The 19,583-nt window shown below is 40.8% G+C and overlaps 1 protein-coding gene across 2 annotated transcripts; it reads right to left on the bottom strand.

The window, feature by feature from the left end:
• Positions 1 to 1,937: 1,937 nt before the first annotated feature.
• INSL6 (insulin like 6) lies at positions 1,938 to 17,197 on the bottom strand. Of its 2 annotated transcripts, XM_032427542.1 has the most exons (3): positions 16,833 to 17,152; positions 6,894 to 6,928; positions 3,633 to 3,720 (listed from the first exon to the last, which is right to left on the bottom strand). In XM_032427542.1, the coding sequence occupies exons 1-3, from the start codon at positions 17,110 to 17,112 to the stop codon at positions 3,688 to 3,690; spliced, it is 348 nt and encodes a 115-aa protein (XP_032283433.1). In that variant the 5' UTR covers positions 17,113 to 17,152; the 3' UTR covers positions 3,633 to 3,687. The 2 variants fall into 2 exon arrangements, with proteins under 2 accessions (XP_032283432.1, XP_032283433.1); XM_032427541.1 differs by lacking the exon at positions 6,894 to 6,928 and having other exon boundaries at positions 1,938 to 3,720; positions 16,833 to 17,197.
• Positions 17,198 to 19,583: the final 2,386 nt, after the last annotated feature.

Below are 19,583 nucleotides of genomic sequence, written 5' to 3'. Positions count from 1 at the left end.
CCCTCTCTGCTTGTGTACACACCCACTCTCTCTCTCAAATAAATAAATAAATAAAATCTTTTAAAAATAAGTTTAAAAAGATACTTTAAGGAAATGAAAAGGCAAGTCACGGAGTGGGAGAAAATATTTGCATTTCATATATCTGACAAAGCACTTGTATCAAGAATTTATGAAGACCTCTTATAATTCATTAATTAAAAAAACCTAAAAAACAGGCAAAAGATTTGTACAAACACTTCATAAAGGAAGATGCATGAATGACCAATAAGCATATGAAAGGAGGCTCAACATCGTTAGTCATGAGGAAATGCAAATCAAAGCCACAGTAAGATAGCACAACAGTCTCCCTAGAAGAGCTGAAATTGAAAAGACTATGTCAAGATATATGCAGGTCAGGATTCTGGTGGTAGTCTTTCTCACTTTATGGCTAGATATACTCAAAAGCCAGATTTGTAAAAAAAATGAACGTAAAAGTTTGAAAGACTGGTAATTCTAAGTGTTGGTGAAAATATGGAGCAGCTGGTTCTCACTTAGGAAAACCACTTGACAGTTTCTTAGGAAGTTAAATATACACTTATCATATGCCACAGCATTGCCACTCCTACATATTTGCGTAAGAGAAATAAAGGCATGCTCACAGTGAAACTTGTACATGAATGTTCACAGCAGCTTTATTCCTAATACAATGGAACGCTATGCAAAAAGCAAAAGGAACAAATTATTTTTATTTATTTATTTTTTTTTTTTAAAAGATTTTATTTATTTGACAGAGACACAGCGAGAGAGGGAACACAAGCAGGGGGAGTGGGAGAGGGAGAAGCAGGCTTCCCGCTGAGCAGGGAGCCCGATGCGGGGCTCGATCCCAGGACCCTGGGATCATGACCTGAGCCGAAGGCAGACGCTTAACGACTGAGCCACCCAGGCGCCCTGGAACAAATTATTGATGCAACAATGCTGATGTATCTCAGAACCCTTATGCCGAGTGAAATGAGCCAGACGTAAGAGGATGTACTGTAGGACTCCATTTATATTAAGTTTTACAAAAGAAATGACATCCATAGTGATAACGGTAATCTGGGCCTGGACTGACTTGCAAATGGGCAAGCCACTACCAGAGGTGGGACTCAGACCTTTGAGGACTCATTTAGAGTCTCCTTTTAATATGAGACTATTTACTACCATCCTGGCCCTAGGACAATTCAAAACCACTTTCTGAACCACTGTCAGGGGCTTTATCATTCAAGCCCACCCAAGAAAATAGAAACCACATCAGGTATTTTAACAGTAAATTTAATATAGAGTGTTAGATTTGTATTAGAGGACTGAAAAAGTCAAATAGTGAGGTAACACAGAGATTAAAATAAAAAAACCCCACAACTTTAGGAAGCAGCTACCATGCCTACACAAAGGAAAGAATTTGAGGTTATCAAAACCTAGAAGCTTGGAGGAAGGGCCCCGTGGAGCTGGGACCTAGACTGCTGCCTGCCCAGCTGGTGCTGGTACTGCGGGAGCTTGGGGGGGGCCCCCCAGAGGTGGGACTCAGACCTTTGAGGAAGGGGCACCAGACAGCTAGGACTGGTATCTCTGAGGGAAGGTGATGGTTGCGGAAGCTGAGGATAAGACAAAAATCATTGTTAGCACAGTTATAAATACTAAAAGATAAGCATTAAACCGAAGAACTAATATACACCCTAACATACAAATTATTAAAGTGTGTAGGGAAGTATACAGCTATGCAAATGGCACACTTGGTTGATCTCATGCTTTGCTTCTTTTTTTCTTAAGAGTGGGGGAGGGGCAGAGGGAGAGGGAGACTCTCAAGCAGGCTCCGTGCCCAGCATGGGGCTCGATTGCACAACCCTGAGGTCATGACCTGAGCTGAAATTGAGTTGGATGCTTAACTGACTGAGCCACCCAGGTGCCCCAATCTCATGCTTTCCTAATTTGGACTTTTGATATGTGTATATCAGTGAGCTAATAAACTGTATTTTTGTTTTCAAACTACAAGGAAAAACCTGTAATTCAAACTGGGCTCAAGTGCATCGCGGCATTTTAGCCTAAGCATAGGCAATTCTCAATGGTGCATTTTCAGGTAACACCAGCAGACTTATTCCACCACTAAACCGTGATGTAATCTGTCATTTTGTATCTAAACGGGTGGCTCCCCATATTTAGAAAGACAACTGAATGTAGACTACCCAGGAACTGGTAAAAAAGTTCAGACATATTTATTAATGCATTGTAAATGTATACGATATAGATACATGTGAAAAAGAACCTTTGTCCTAAGAAACAACAATGCCAAATAGGAATAAAAGTTTTAACTGTAAAGAACATTACAGTACATATTTGAGAAGGAAACTAGAGAAGGATTTCAAATGATGCTTACCTCCTAATTAATGGTGGAAAGTAAGGATTCCACTTTGAATTCTTTGGAATAAGTTTTTCTCTAATTTGTACCATTAAAAATATTTCACATGTGGACATAAAGTGGAAAAATACACCACGAACTTAGTGTTATAACATCATATTGAGTTGAAATACGCAAGCACATCACTGGTAAGATTCCGACAGTATCCGTAGGACGGTTACCAGTGGTTCTCGACCTTTCACTGACCTCACTATGAGCTGCAGGGCCCGTAACAGAGCCCCACACCCAGAGTTTCTGATTCAGCAGGTCTGGGCTGGGACTTGAGAACTGCATTTCTAACAAGTTCCCAGGTGCTGTGGACACTGCTGGCGAGGTCGGCACTCTATTCTGACCAAGCCAAAACAGTATCACATTACATCGGCACCTTCAGGGTACATTGGAGAGTTTGTGACTTAGAGACATTCACTGAACCTCTTTAAGTCCTAGTAAGACTGTGGAAAGATTTCTGACCAGTTACTGTAATAAAACTCAAGGAATTAAAAGAGTACCTACAATTACAGTATAAGAGCTCCTCCTAGGAGTGGTAGCTGGTTTGTTCTTTTTGAGATGGTGGGACAGACGTATTGGCATACTGGAGTGAGCCTAATAGTCACGGGGCGGCGGTCTGTGTGCCGTACAGAGGGAACGCAGGACACACCATAATCCATTTAAATGAGGCCGGAGAGAGTTTCTAGCATAATGACAAGCATCAGCAGGTAATTCTTAGATGTCTACGTGGATCATGCCACCTCTTCAAATATAAAAATATAGGAAAAATCGGGGTTACCAAAGAAAATACTAAGATTCCTATTACTGTCATAAGGTATTGCGAAATACCTGCAAATACTTTTAGATGGTGTTCACAGCAAAGAACCTACAAGGACAATTACCAAAAATAAAGTAAAATAAATACATTAAGCTTTTATTAAGTTAGTATAATTCCTATGATGGTTAGTATATCTCAGTCACAAATGATGGTACTTGTTTATGTAAGTTTTTGTATTCAATATATGGAAAACATGCAATACTGAGTTCTTCTATTGTACATCCTTTAAGACAACACTTTTCTGAGTATCCTCTGCGTTTTCTTTGGGGATGATTCCCCCAAAACACATTGCTTAAGGTTTTAATTTTGTTTGTATTTTTCTTCTGAAATTCTGAAATTTCATGAATATACTGATTGTTATCTTGTGATGAGGGAAATTCTCTTGTCTTGTTAGGTGGCAAGTTGGCCCTTGTATATCTATACTCAGGCAGTGTCGACATCTTCAAACTGTTTATCGCTTCTTCCTCAGAGGCAGAAGTAGAGACTGTTGAGAAACAAGAAAAAATCCTACTTTATTAAAATCTTCCTTTAGATGAAAATTTAATCATAATACTAGAACACTAAATTCCACTATTTTTTTAAGATTTATTTATTTATTTATTTATTTATTTATTTATTTATTTATTTGAGACAGTGAACACACCAGCGTGGGGAGGGGCAGAAGGAGAGGGAGAGAATCTCAAGCAGACTCTGTGCTGAGCACGGAGCCTGATGCAGGGCTTGATCTCACAAGTTGGAAGCTCAACCAACTGAGTGACCCAGGGGCCTCTAAAGTCTGCTAATTATTAAAAAACAAGTAATCACATTTTAAATAATAAAATGGGTTTCAAAAGCAATATATATATTTTAACTAAAATAGTTGTAAGTAGTGTTTTCCTATAAAAAAGCTTAGAAATCTTTGCACATTTTTATGCAAAGACATTTTTTATTGAGATATCATTCACATGTCATAAAATCCAGTATTTTAAAGCATACAATTCAGTGTTCTTTAGTATATTCACAAGGTTATGCAACCATCACCACTATCTAATTCCAGAATATTTGTATCACCCCCAAGAGAAGCCCCATACCCATGAACAGTCATTCCTGTTTCCCTCTTCTTCCAGCCCTGGGCAACCACTGATCTACTTTTCATTTCTAAGGATTTGCCTATTTTGAAAATGAAATCATACCACACACATATGGCCATTTAGGTCTGATTTCTTTCACTTATCCATGTTGTAGCATGTATCAGCATTTTATTTCTTTTATGACTGAATAGTTTTCCATTGTATGGATAGATCACATTTTGTTGATCCATTTATCAGTTGATGGACATTTGGGTTGTTTCCACCTTTTGGCTATTATGAATAGTGCTGCTGTGAATATTCACATACAAGTTTTTGTGTGAACATATGTCTGTAATTTTCTTGGGTATATATCTAGTAGTAGAACTGCTGGATCTTAAGGTAAATTTATTTAACTTTCTGAGAAACCACCAAGCTTTTCCACAGTGACTACATCATTTTACAGTCCCACCACTGATATGTTAGGATTTGAGTTGCTCCACACCCTCCTCAACACTTGCGTTTTCCATTTTTGATTATGGCCATCCCAGTGGATGGGAGGCGATATCCCACTGTGGTTTTGATTTGCATTTACCTACTGACAAATGATGTTGAGCATCTTTTCACGAGCTTATTGTATATCCTCTTTGTAGAAATGTCTATTCAAATCCTTTGCCCATCTTTTACTTGGGTCACAGTAGTCCCCTCTTATCTGCAGTTTCTCTTTTCCTGGTCTCAGTTACCTGCAGTCAACTCTGGTCTGGAAGCAATGATCCCCCTTCTGACAGAGCATCAAAAGATCAGTAGTAGCCTGATGCTATGTCACAATGCCTACGTTATTAACCTCACTTCATCTCAGCACATAGGCATTTTATTATTTCACATCACCACAAGAAGGGTGAGGACATACAACATTTTGAGAGACAGGGACCACATTCACATAACTTTTATTACAGTATATTGTTATAATTGTTATATTTTATTATTATTGTTAATATCTTACTGTGCCTTATTTATAAATTAAACTTTATTGTAGGTATGCATGTGTAGGAAAAAACAGCTTATGTAGGGTTTGGTACTATCCCTGGTTTCAGGTATCCACTGGGGGTCTTGGAGTATATCCCCTGTAGGTAAGGGGGGACTACTGTATTCGTCTTTTTATGGACTTTTTATAACCATTTTGTTCATTGTTGAAATATGAACAGAGGAAGAAGTGATATGCTCAGTGAACTGACTGCTATTATACTGCTCTTAACTCATTCAGTATTACTGGAAAGAAATTAAAATAAATTCAGAAGGTAATTACTTGGAGGCTTTTTGGATTTCCATCATTGCCCTTGCCTATCTACTGTCCCTTCCAGAAGAATACATTTGCCTATAAGCCCTGCTGTAGAGCCAGCCCTTAGACAGCCCTGCTCTGAACCACAGGACTCCACCCTATGGCCACAGTTGAACACTGTACGTGACCCCAAAGAAATCAGTCTACCATGGTGGCCAGCAATCCATGCCATGTGAAAACATGAGTTGGCCCAATCAATGTCCTCTCTCTGAAGTTAAAACTAACAAGTAGTGAGAAATAAAACTGAAACGGTACTATGAAGCTTGTCATGACAAGCTAAAGTCATAAAGAAACATAAATACCGAAGGAGAAAAGATTCAGAGAGAGAGAAAAAAAGAGAGAAGGTGGTTTTTAAAGCTGATGTGATTCCTCAGGCTTTCCAGAGACTTTCCAAGTCCTTTCCTAGATCTTGTTTCTTTTTTTTTTTTTTAAGATTTTATTTATTTGACAGAGAGAGACACAGCGAGAGAGGGAACACAAGCAGGGGGAGTGGGAGAGGGAGAAGCAGGCTTCCTGCCGAGCAGAGAGCCTGATGCGGGGCTCGATTCCAGGATCCTGAGCCGAAGGCAGACGCTTAACGCTTAACAACTGAGCCACCCAGGCGCCACCTAGATCTTGTTTCTAAAATAACTATCTCCCCCACCATTTTTTCTCAAAGTTATTTAGGTGAATCCCTGTACCTTGTAGTTAGAGTCCTTTTAGAACACTATTTACTAACTTTGTATTTAAAATGCTTAAGCTGAATTGTGGAACATTAAAACTTTAGGATAGACATTAAAGATATTGAATACTAAGTCATCTAAGACAGATAAATATGTGATGAATTAAGGTGTGTCATAATTAACAGAGTACACTGAGGGAAAAAGGAAATTAGGTTGTCCAGGCAAATTGAAGAAAGAGCTTCCTGTTGGGATGTGCCATGTTCTGTGACTCAAAGGGTAAAAAAAGACAATAAGAAGGAAACTTTTTCATGAATGAAGGCAGCTAAAGACTAGTTAATGAAACTATATGTCGGGGCGCCTGGGTGGCTCCGTCGTTAAGCATCTGCCTTCAGCTTGGGTCATGGTCCCAGGGTCCTGGGATTGAGCCCGCATCGGGCTCCCTGCTCGGCGGGACGTCTACTTCTCCCTCTCCCACTCCCCCTGCTTGTGTTCCCTCTCTTGCTGTGTCTCTCTCTGTCAAATAAATAAAATCTTAAAAAAAAAAAAAAAAAGAAAAGAAACTATATGTCAAATTGGGGAGGTAATTTAAAGAGAAACAAGCTCTACTCACCAGAAAACAGGAAAGGTAAACATGACTATTCAGATCTATGAATTTGAAAAAGAACAACAGAGAGGACCCAAATTAGTAAGAAGGGAAGAAATCAGTGAAATACAAAACCAAAACACTACAAATGTTCAGAAACCCAAAACGTGGTTCTTTAAAAGGATTAATAAAATAGATACAACCTTAGCCAGACTAATCAAGAAAGAAGAGATAAAAATGAATGACAAAAAAAGAACAGATATAACTGAGTATTTAAAATAGATGAATATTATGAGTGTTACATATTTAAAAATCAAAATGAAATGGATGAATCCTTAGAAAAATACAAGATGACTTAATTGACAGAAAATTTAAAAAGACAGACATAGATGATTTTATATGTAGGTTCTATCTGCTTTTCAAGAACAGTAAGTTCTAATCATATACAAGTTGTTCCAGGAAAAGAGGAAAAGAGCAAAAGCTGCTCAGCATATTTTATGAACCTAGTATATTCTTTATTCCAAAACTAGATAAGAACAATGTGATTTAAAAAAAAAAAAAAAACCATGTGAGCCCATTTACTTATAAATGTTTATTTGGAAGTCCTAATAGTTAACTGAATCTACAAACATATTTTACAAATATATTGAAGTGTTTATTCCAAAAATGCAAAGACAGGCCAAGATCCCCAAATCTATCAGTGCAATTTACCACATGACTAGATTCCCATATTCACTCTCAATTGGGTTTGCTTTCTACTTTGTAAGAAAATGAAAGCAATCATAAGAGAACTTGCATTTGGTCCCTTCACCATTTTTTTAACTCATCTTTTAACATCTGTACCCATACATTCTGCCTTCCTATTTACATAGGGGAACTTCCCCTCTAAAGCCAGTTCCTCCATTTAGGGACCAGATCTCATCTCCTCTTGCCTAACTCCAGGGTATCACTCCAGCAATTCCTCTATACCCTTCATCATCAACTCTTCGCTCCTAAAAGCAAAAAAAAAAAAAAAAAATTTCTCCCACTTAAAAAAAGCCAAAACCACTTCTCTTGGCCCTGCTTACCTTGCCAGTTATCGTTTTCTCCCCTCTGTGGCAAAACTCCTTGATAGTTTTCCATTACTGATTAATTCCTCTTCTCTCATTCTGCCTTAAACCCTTTCTAATCAGGCCTTTGTTGCATCACTGCACCAAAACTTCTCTTTTCAAGGTCATGAATGATCTCTATATTACTAAATTCAACAACCAGTTCTCATCTCATCTGACTCATCAAAAACATTCCTTCTTGATACACTTTATTAACTCTGTTTCCAGGAGGCCACATTCTTCCCACCTGACTATTTGCTCCTTTTCTATCTCCTTTTTGCAAATACTTCCTCCAGCTGTTTGATGTTGATGTCTCCCAGGGCTCAGTCCTTGGCGCTCTTCTCTGTGTACCTTCTCTTGGTGGCCTCATACAGTCTTATGGCTCCGAGAATCATCTATACACCCACGACTCCTAAATTCCTATCTTCAAGTGAGATTATTTCCATAACCCAGATTCATATATCCTACTTCCTACTCATCGTCTCCACTTCAGTGTCTCAAACTCAACATGTTCAAAACTCCATCTGAACTTGTCAAAGTCCACATGCCCCACACTGAACTGCCAATATTGTCTTCAGACCTCTTCCCCCTGAGGCCTTTCCTACCTCAGTTGATAGAAACCTATCCTTCCAGATGTTTGAAGCAAAAACTTTGGGATCACATTTAAAAAAAAAATACTGGCATCATTTTTGAGTTCTCTTTTTTCTCATATTTCACATAAAATCTGCCCCAATATATCTGGAATAAAACAATTCCCACTACCTCCACCGCTCCCACCCCATCCAGCTGCTCTCACCTCCACTACCACACCCCCAGAGGAAGCCTCTGCTTCTGCTCTGGCCTCCCCACAGCTTGTCCTCCATGTGGTAGCCAGAGCGATCCCTTTAAAATGTCAATTAATGTCACTCCGCTGACTTCACTCAGAGTAAAGCCAAAATCCTTACAGTGGTCTAAACAACTTCACTAGGCCGGCCTGTCATCTCTCTCTCTGCTCCAGCCACCCGAGCCTCCTTGCTGTTCCCTGTGTAAACAGGGCAGAAGTGTATTTGCTCTGCTCATTCCTTTGCCTAAACACTCTTTCCCCAGATATCTGCTTGGCTGACTCCTTCATCTCCTCCATTCTCAAACCTCATCTTTTCAATGAGGCCTACCTTAACTACACTATTTAATCCTATACCCCATCCTCCAGCCCCCCGTAACTCTTGATCTCCCTTACGATGTTTCACTCTTTATTTTTCTATAACCCTTATTACCTTCAAATATTTATTTATTATGTTCATTTCCTATGCAAACTCCATGGGGCCAGACATCTTTGTCTGCTTTGTTCACTGATGAATCCCAAGGGCTTACAGCAGTGCCTGGCACTTAGCACGTACCCAGTAAGTATCTGGTGAATTAATAAAAGAGAAATACATTATTATGCAAAAGAATTCCCTCCAAAAGACCTTAATAAAGTTCAGCCCTACTTATAATGATTAAAAAAATATCAAGCTCCCTTATCTTGGTGGAGATTATATAGCAAAAACTTACAAATATTATACCTAATGGAGATATTTAAATGCATTCCCCTTTAAAATTGGGAACATGACAAGATATCCCACTATCACTACTACTTAACAGCACTAGAGGACCTGGCCAATGCTAGAAGAAGAAAGAAGAAAGAAGAAAGAAAGAGGAGGAGCAGGAGACGACGACAACTGGTGTAAGGTTTAGAAAGGAAGTGACAAAGCTATCATTTGCAAAGGATAGAAGAATCTGTAGAAACAAACTATTAAACCATTAAGATCATTTGGCATAATTACTGGATAAAGATCAACCTGTAAAAGCAATTGCATTTCTCTAACCAAAGTCACTAACAAAAATATAATTAGCAAGTATTTACAATAGCAACAAAAACAAAATCTTTTTAAAAAGATTTTATTTATTTATTTGTAAGAGAGAAAGAGAGTGAGTGAGCACAAGCAGGGGGAATGGCAGGCAGAGGGAGAAACGGGTTCCCTGCTGAGCAGGGAGCCCAATGTGGGACTCGATCCCAGGACCCTGAGATCATCACCCAAGCTGAAGGCAGATGATCAACCGACTGAGCCACCCAGGCATCCCAACAAAAGCAAAGTATTAAGTATTAACTTAACCAACAATACAGAATGTCTCCACTGAGAAAACTTTAAAATTCAAATAATAGAATATGAAAATATTCCATGCTTTTAGTTGTGATTACTTTATATTAAAAAGATATAAATCCTCTTCAGATTAATCTCTATAGTGCATCTCAATTGAATGCATAGACCTCAATTAAAATTGTAGATGATTTTTACTTTTTTCATTATGCTGTGCTCACAAGTATAGCTATCATATGTCACCGTATGATGCTATTACAATACCATTGACTCTATTCCCTATGCTCTACTTTTTATTCCCATGACTTAGTCATTACATAACTGGAAGCCTGATCTCCTACTCCCCTTCACCGATTTTGTCATCCACTCCACCTCTTGCAACCATCAGGGTTCTCTGCATTTGTAGGTCTGATTCTTCTTGTTTGTTTATTCATTTGTTTTGTTTTTTAGATTCTACATACAAGTGGAATAATTTGGTATTTTTCTTTCTCAGTATGACTTATCTCACTTAACATAATACTCTCCAGGTCTATCCATGTTGTCACAAATGGCAAGATGTCAATCCTTTTTTATGGTTGCATAATATTCCTGTGTGTGTGTGTGTGTGTGTGTGTGTGTGTGTGTGTGTGTATACCACCTCTTTATCCATCTATCAATGGACACAAGTTGCTTCCATTTCTTGGCTATTGTAAATAATGCTGCAATAAACACAGGAGTGCATATATCTTCTTGAATTAGTGTTTTTGTTTTCTTTGGGTAAATACCCAGAAGGGGAATTACTGGATCATATGGTAATTCTATTTTTAATTTTTTTAGGAACCTCCATACAGTTTTCCACAGTGGCTGCAATAATTTACATTCCCACCAACAGTGCATAAGAGTTCCTTTTTCTCCACATCCTCGCCAATACTTATTTCTTGTATTTTTCATTTTAGCTATTCTGATAGGGGTGAGGTGATATCCTATTGTGGTTTTGATTTGCATGTCCCTGATGATTAGTGATGTTGAGCATCTTCTAATGTGTCTGTTTGCCATCTGTATGTCTTCCTTGGGAAAATATCTATTCAGTCTTCTGGCCATTTTTAAATTGGATTTTGTTTTTTGGTGTTGAGTTATGTTAAGTTCTTTATATATTTTGAATATTAACCCCTTATTAGATATATTATTTGCAAACATCTTCTCCCATTCAGTAGGTTGCCTCTTTGCTTTATTGATGGTTTCCTTTGTTGTGCAAAAACCTTTTATTTTAGTGACGTCCCAATAGTTCATTTTTGCTTTTGTTTCTCTTGCCTTAGGAGACATCTAGAAAAATGTTGCTATGGCTGATGTGAAGGAAATTACTGCCCATGCTCTGTTCTAGGAGTTTTAAGGTTTCAGGTCTCACATTTAGGTCTTTAATCCATTTTGAATTTATTTTTGTGTATGGAGTAAGAAAGTGGTCCAGTTTCATTCTTTTGCATGTGGCTGTTCAGTTTTCTCAGCACAATTTTTGAGACTTAAGAGACTGTCTTCTACCCATAGCATATTCTTGCCTCCTTTGTCATAGATTAACCATGTAAGTGTGGGTTTACTTCTGGGTTTTCTAGCCTGTTCTATTGATCTATGTGTCTATTTTTGTGCCAGTATCAGACTGTTTTGATTACTATAGTTTTGTAGTATATCTTGAAATCTGGAATTGTAATACCTCCACTTTATTCTTCTTTCTCAGGGTTGCTTTGGCTATTCGTTTTTTGTTTTGTTTTGTTTTTGGGGTTTTGTGTGTGTGTGTGTGTGTGTGTGTGTGTGTGTGGTTCCACACAGATTTTAGTATTATTTGTTCTAGTTCTGTGAAAAATGTTGATATTTTGATAGGAATTGCATTGAATCTGTAGGTTGCTTTGGGTAGTATGGACATTTTAACGATATTAATTCTAATCCATGAACATATCTTTCCATTTGTGTCATCATCGTTTTTTTGTTTTTTGTTTTTTTAAGATTTTATTTATTTATTTGACAGAGAGCGAGAGAGCACAACCAGGGGGAGTGGCAGAGGGAGAGGGAGAAGAAGGCTCCCTGCTGAGCTGGGAGCCCGACATGGGGCTCAATCCCAGGACCCTGAGATCATGACCCGAGCTGAAGACAGATGCTTAACCGACAAACAATAAAAAATATGGATGGGGCGCCTGGGTGGCTCAGTCGTTAAGCGTCTGCCTTCGGCTCAGGTCATGATCCCAGGGTCCTGGGATCGAGCCCCACATCAGGCTCCCTGCTCCGCGGGAAGCCTGCTTCTCCCTCTCCCACTCCGCCTGCTTGTGTTCCCTCTCTCGCTGTCTTTCTCTCTGTCAAATAAATAAAACCTTAAAAAAAAAATGAAAAAAATTATTGTTTAGTAGATGGTGTTTAGAAAACTAGCTCCTTTTGTAGAGAAAAGTAAGACTTATTGAAAAAACTAAGATAGTAATCCTAGCCAGAACAGACCAAAGTGGTCTCCAGAAGAATTAAGAAGCTAATGTGAAAAGTAAATCTATAAAGTTAACAGAGGGAAGAAAAGGACCTCTAAAATAAAATTTCAAAAGTATGAACAATAAGGCAAAACACTTACATAAACCTAGTTATGTAAAAATTAAGGTTTTCTGTCAAACACCAATAGATGACCGAATGGGAGAATATATTTGCAGTATCTAAAGCCAGCAACTATTGTATATGGTACAATAACTCTTACAAATCAACTGAAAAATGACAATTCCAATTAAAAAATTATAAACAGAAAACTTTCAAAAAAAAAACCTGCAAAAGGTTTTAACTTGCTCACATCCAGAGCAAGTTAAAACAAAAATAAGATGCCATTTCATTCTATCACACTGAAAAAAGTTAAAAATTGTGTAATGCTAATTGTTGGCAAGGATACGAGGACACAGGCATCTGCGTGTGCGGGCGGCGCCGTGATGAACGGGGGTAGCCGTTCTGCGGGGCAACCTGACATACCCCAAGCAAAGCATACGTATGTTTCATCACATAACGATTTGACCCCAGGTATAGACCCCTGAGAAACGTCCACACGGGTCCTTACTGGAGCACATACAACGATTTCCACCGTGGCGTTAGTGGCAGGGAGTTGGAGGCTATGCAAGTTAGGTGTTCATTGCTGAGAGGGTAAGTAAAATGTGGGGGAATGTATATGAGTATTATGGAGCAGTTTGAAGCAATGTTCACAAAGCAACAATAAAAGATAGATCTTAAATACCATTTACATATATTTTAGGGGCGCCTTGGTGGCTCAGTCGGTTGGGTGTCCAACTCTTGATTTCCGCTCAGGTCATGACCTCAGGGTCGTCAGATTAAGTGGTGCATAGCCTCCACACTCAGTGGGGAGTCTGCTCCAGATTCTCTCTCCCTTTTCCTCTCTCTCTGCCTCGCCCCCCACTCATGTGTGCTCTCTTGCTCTTTCTCTCTAAAAAAATGAATAAATAAATCTTTAGAAATACCATTTATGTATATTTTTTAAATACTTGCACAGGAAACAATGCACAATTTGCAAAAAACATATACAAATATAAATATAATAAACACTTTGGAATGGTTGTCTATGGGAGGAGGAGAACAGGAGTGGAGAAAGATGTGAAGACTAATCATCTTTTTTTTTTTTAAGCTTTATTTATTTGAGAGAGAGAGTGAGAAGAGAGCACAAGCGGGAGGAGGGGTAGAAGAAGAGAGGGAAAAGCAGACTCCCCACTGAGCAGGGAGCCCGACGCACGGGGCTCGATCCCAGGACCCTGAGATCATGACCTGAGCCGAAGGCAGATGCTTAACTGACTGAGCCACCCAGGTGTCCCAAGGCTAATCATCTTCTAACACGCTGTGTAATGTACTTATGATTACTGTCTAGCTTCACTATTCTGTAAGCTTCACGAGGGCAGGAGTCTTCACTGATACCTGAGTAAAATTCTTCACTCTTATATCCCAAGCACCAAGAAAAATACCCAGCACATGCTAGGCATTCAAATTTTGCTGAATTAATATATAAAGAAAGAGATCCTGTACAGCCCATTTGTGAAAATGCTATTCAAAAAACAAGAATAGATGTATAGGGAAATATGACCCATCCAACTGCAATAGGGGATATGGATTATGAAAAGCTGGTGATGAAGCATTAATGATTTCGCCTGGCACTAAGACCTAGGCAGCACCATATCAGCCAGAAATTAGAAATATGATGGGGTAGGTCTTGGAGACATGGCCCATACCCTCAAGGATCCACTATCAAGAAGCATACAATTTCAGATTCCAGTTATATATGAGTAGTTCTGAAAAAAATCATTTTTAAATATCAGTGCACTAAATTATCTTTTCCTATGTCAGACTCAAATAGATCATAAGATTAAAATTGTTGATAACTGACTTGATCTAACATAGAAATGTATCCTGCTAGTACAATCTAATAAAAGTTAACTTTTCAGCAACATTCAAATGAAAAAGAAATGGCATAATTACATATTCTATATTGAGAACACATACCTCTTCTCTACAACTTCTAATTATTCATTGAAAATTAACAGGATATATTGAATGTCATCTTTCCTTACAGGTCTATAATTTTTTTATGAATTTAATTTTTTTAAAGATTTTATTTATTGGAGAGAGAGAGAGAGGAGAGAGCACAGTAGGGGGAGGGGCAGGCAGAGGGAGAAGCAGACTCCCCGCTGAGCAGGGAGCCGTGGATGCAGGGCTCGATCCCAGGACCCCAAGATCATGACCTGAGCCAAAGGCAGATGCTTAACCGACTGAGCCACCCAGGCACCTCTAGGTCAATAATTTTTAAAAATTTACCACAAATACATATTGATAACTTAAATCCGTTTTACATTCTTCCACACATCGTAAAACAACTATGGCTTTATGGTCACATGACATTTCCACTATAGAAAACAGTATTTATATAGTTGCCACAGTAACATGTTTCATTGGTATGACAATTCTAAGATGCTGTAAGATACATTTTTATTTCCTACAAATCTTGTTTCACTGCAGCTCCCTCCTCATTGAACTAATGACACTTATTTCTCCAGGGAAGTGTGAATAACACCTAAAACAAAAGGGTCATTACTCAGCTCTAGTATATGTGCTACTGAAGCAAGCATAGCTCTGAGTTTTAAAGTTGGCTCTTAAAAAAATTAATAGTCTCCAGAGCAGTCTTTGTTGAGAAAAGGGATTCCGAGCTCTTTTTAAATAACAAACTCAAGTTTGGATGTCTGAATGTAAAATTTTGACTACGGTATAGGTAGTGAGAGCAGCATCAGGTATCTCTGGGGGCTTGCAAAAATGTAGATGCTCAGGGCCCCACCCACTGAATCAGAACCTGCACATTAACAGTATTCCCTAGGTGAATCATATGCACATTAAAGTGTGAGAATCACTGAATTAAAGTACAAGTGGAACACTGGGGAGAGACACTTCTTCCATTATAAGAGCAAAATAAAGTGAGTTTATATGTAGGGAGAAAATGATCAAGAATCCGTCTGAAGGTTTCTGTTGTCTTTCAAAGTTTTCATCCCCTTAGCAGCAATAGGAAGAATGGAATAAGTTCCATTAATTCATTGATTCATTCATTCATTCAATAAGTTAATGAGTGCCTATAATGTGGGAGGCAGTTTTGGTTTGTTTCAGTCATCTACATCAGGATGGGTTTTGGGGATGATTGGCCACTCCTTTCCTTAATTTCAGAAATCTTGCCTTTTGCAAAATTTGTCCAAATCAAATTAAATTAATTGAATGACTTTAAAATGCAATAATTTCAATGATACTATGCTATGGACAGCCTATAGATAAAGTGCATTTTCTTTTAAAATGACAAACCATGTTGGTACTAAAATGTAAATATATAGTTAGAAGACAACAATGAATCTGAAACAGGAATATTCTTCCTAAAGACTGCTTAAAAGCATTAAGTATACATTCAATATACATTAAGCACATACTGTGTGCTAGGCCCTCTGCTAGGCATTTCAGATAAAAACATGCATGAAACAATCCCTGTAACATGGTCTGGTATTCAGGACTGACCTTAAGGGAGAGACCTGTGCACAGTCACCCAGACCCAGTGCCGGGGAGGACCTTGCATGCTCTACTGTCACAGTCCTGAAATTCTCAAAAATTTTATCTTGCAAGTGAAATGTTAAGTACATGAACTTTTAAGTGAAATCTGATGGGAGAATGGACCATGTATATGAGCAGAGGAGAAACACAAAAAAAGGGGAAAGAAAAGCTATATATTTTAGTACCTTTATTGGCCCTTTCCTGATTTTGAACAAGGAGCCCTGCATTTTTATTCTGCACTCGGCTGGCCCAATTATGTGGCTGGTCCTGATGATGGTCAAAGAGATCTATGTGTTAGATACTGTGGTAGATGGAGAATGGAGTGAGTAGCTATGAAAGGGTCAGTGATGACTTAACAGGGAAAATGAAACCTCAGAAGCTCTGAAGGACGAAGTGGGGTGACACCTTGCCAGGTGACAAGCGTACTCCAGAAAAGGAAAGCTAAGGAAGAAGTAGCAGCATTCTTACATAAATGTATAGATTTATAGGTGTACACTTATTTCCTCTAAGTTTAAAAAAAAAAGCTTCATTGAGGTTTTGCATATCCGCGATATACTGGGTTATAAAAATTTTTCTTTATCTGTGTATTAGGCACAAATTCCATTTCCTGGGGAAGCTCAGCACCTGGCAGTGCAGATGAGCAGAAGGGTTCAAGGATGAGCAAACATGCCTTCCGTTTATATTTTTACCTGGGTTCGTGCCTCTCGCCCAAGCCGGGAAAGTGGTTTGGGAGCTTTCCGACCGGTAGGGGATGAAGGTTTCAATCTCGTTGTCCTGGGGAAACAGCGGTGGCTTGGGGGTTTCCTCCTCGAAGTAGCTCCAGTTGACATTGCCACAGAGCTTTATAATTTCCTTCAGGAGGTGCGTGCCGCACAGCCTCCTAGCTCTGCTGATTTCGCTCAGCTCACGGGAGAACCGAACGAACAGGAGCCCCAGACACAGCAGACACACGCAGAGGAGCCGCGGCATCCCTGGGCCCCCGCCGCCAGGACCGCCGCGCGGTCTAACTGCCGCCGGTCCCGCTCCTCCCGGCACCTGCGCTCGTGCCCGCGCTCGTGCCCGCGCCCGTGCCCGCGCCCGCCCGGTCCGAGCCGCGCACGCGCCTGGCGGTCCTGCGAGCGCGTGCGGACCTCGCGAGAACGCCGAGGCGCGAGGCGCGAGTGCCTTTCCCGCCCGTTTGCCCGGCTGGTAACGGGGCGTCGCTTCCTCAGACACACCTCCTCTCTTTCCCTCCAGGGGTACATCGCGGGAGGTTTGTTCACGTTCACTCGTGCGCTTGTTTGATAACCTCTTCCCTCAAGTCCCCACGCGCCCTGCAGGCACGGCCGGGCCCGTGTTTGCTTCCCAGGGTAGCTGGGGCCCCGCGCGCCGCCGGCATCGGACGTGCTGGAGCCTGGACGCGCTGGAAGGCGCTGAAACGTGCGCTTCTCAGTCGGAGTCCGAGCGCGCTGAGGTGCCCGCCCGCTGCTCGGGAGAAGCGGCCCTGAGCCTCGACCTCAGCTGGGGTGCTGACCTGCCACCGTCGGCGATAGAGCAGACAGGACTGTCTGTAACTAGCTTGTGACAGGGACCCCGCGGGGTTTGCCTCTAAGAATCCCAGTATTTTGCTAAACCAGGAGGGAAGGGACGGGGAAGTGCAGCGCCGTGGGGCGGGTGGCTTGAGCATTTGGGAGGAGATCTGCTTGGCGCGTTGGCTCGGGAGGACGCACTGGCGGCCACCAGGGGGCAGTCGGGGGCCGCTGGGGGGAGGCGTGATCGCCGCGGGGGGGGGGTGCCCGAGCCCGGCGCGCGTCGGGTGGGGCCCGGGTGGGGTCCGAGCGGTCTGCTCCTCTCTGCCGTGCGCTTCCGGGGCTTCGTCTCCGTGGTCGGTTTCCCCAGCGTTGCCCTGCTGCCCGGTGGCACCCCGGAGCGCCGTTCAGTGAGCTGGACTCGGAGTTTTTCAAAGGTCAGCGTGATTTGATTAGCACAGTGTCATCCCCTTCCTTAGAACACAGCTGCTGTCCAAACTGTGGTGCGCCGTGAGTTCTCGCCAGAGCTCCATCAGGGGAGCCCTGCGAGAACGGCCAACATTCCTTCTGCGGAGAGGAGGCTGGAAACACAGTTCTGCTGACCTCTAGTGAGGGAGGCACGCACCTGCACTGAGGGGAGCATTCAGGCCGGGGTGGTAGGTGTCATGGTGGGGAGCCTTTGAAAACTGTGGGGACGGGGTGGTTTGGTGCTAAGACCCTGGATTTCAAACACAGCATAATGGGGGAGCTCCGTTAGAATAGTGTCTGACGCTAGATTCCCAACCCAGTGACAGAACTGGATTCATATCGATTTGTTAAAAATAAAGAAGAGGGGCTCCCGGCTGGGTGGCTCTTGAACTCAGGGTCGTGAGTTCAAGCCCCGCGTTGGGTGTGGAGGGTACTTCAAAACAAATCAAAGCAAAAACTAAAGAAACTGGGTATGTCTTGCACAGCAAGAACTGCTTGCAAATTCATACCTGTTACACATAGACACACATTTTTTTAGGAATAAGGAAGGTGTGGTTTATATCTCACACAAGCAAGTAGAGGGGTTATGTTTGGGGGGCACTTTTCCATCTATAATGGAGGAAAATGTAGGCTAGAAGTGGTGTGTATGGAAGATGAGAGTAACTGAGTCATTGGATGGTGGTGAAAGACCTCAGTGTCATCAGTTCAGTGTGACATGAGAACTAGTGGGTGGGGGGAGGCGACCTTGAAGCAAATGGAGTTCTGGAACTGACAATGAGCAGTGTGCTGGGGTACAAATAAGACGAGTGGAAGTGGTAAAATCGGGAAGAACGGTTCCATGATGAAAGTGAAAAATGTTGACTTTCTCCCTGAAGAGTTACGATCTATCGGTCTCTGCTTCCTCAATGAGAAAAAGCTCTTTAAGGTGTCCCCGGGAGGACATGATGACCCTCAGAGGCTTGGTTGTGATTAGCCATGCCTCGGGATTTGGGATATAGGGATTGGTGTCTTCATCTCGTGTAATTCTGACTAAATACTAAGATGATACCATGCTGGTTTACCATTTTGACAAATGTTCATATCACTTCACAGGTTATTTTGTGTACATAAATGTTCTGTAAATTCTAAAATGGTGAGCCTAAATGTGTTCCTTTACCAATCTACCTCTTTTCTAAGATAAAACATTTTCTTCTTCAGTTATCTACATGACTATACATTTATGTCACTTAAAAATATTTACTTGAATCTCTTAGAAGCATGGAAGTACTCTAACTTGAAAAATAACTGAGTTTATTTGAGCCCCCAAATCCAAATGTATTTGGTAGTGAACCTGACTCTTTTCAAACATGATTTCAACAAGACAAAAAAGCCACTTGGGCTCAAGTAGAAAACTGCAAGGTTTGTGGTTTAATGTTAACATGGTCTACATTGGCAAGATCAATTAAAACTTTTTATTCCTTTGTA

The sequence above is a fragment of the Phoca vitulina genome, unplaced genomic scaffold (assembly GCF_004348235.1).
Source record: "Phoca vitulina isolate PV1807 unplaced genomic scaffold, GSC_HSeal_1.0 scaffold37, whole genome shotgun sequence".
Taxonomy (NCBI): Eukaryota; Metazoa; Chordata; class Mammalia; order Carnivora; family Phocidae; genus Phoca; species Phoca vitulina.
Note: the sequence above shows the minus strand (reverse complement) of the source record. Positions and strands in the feature narration are given on the sequence as shown.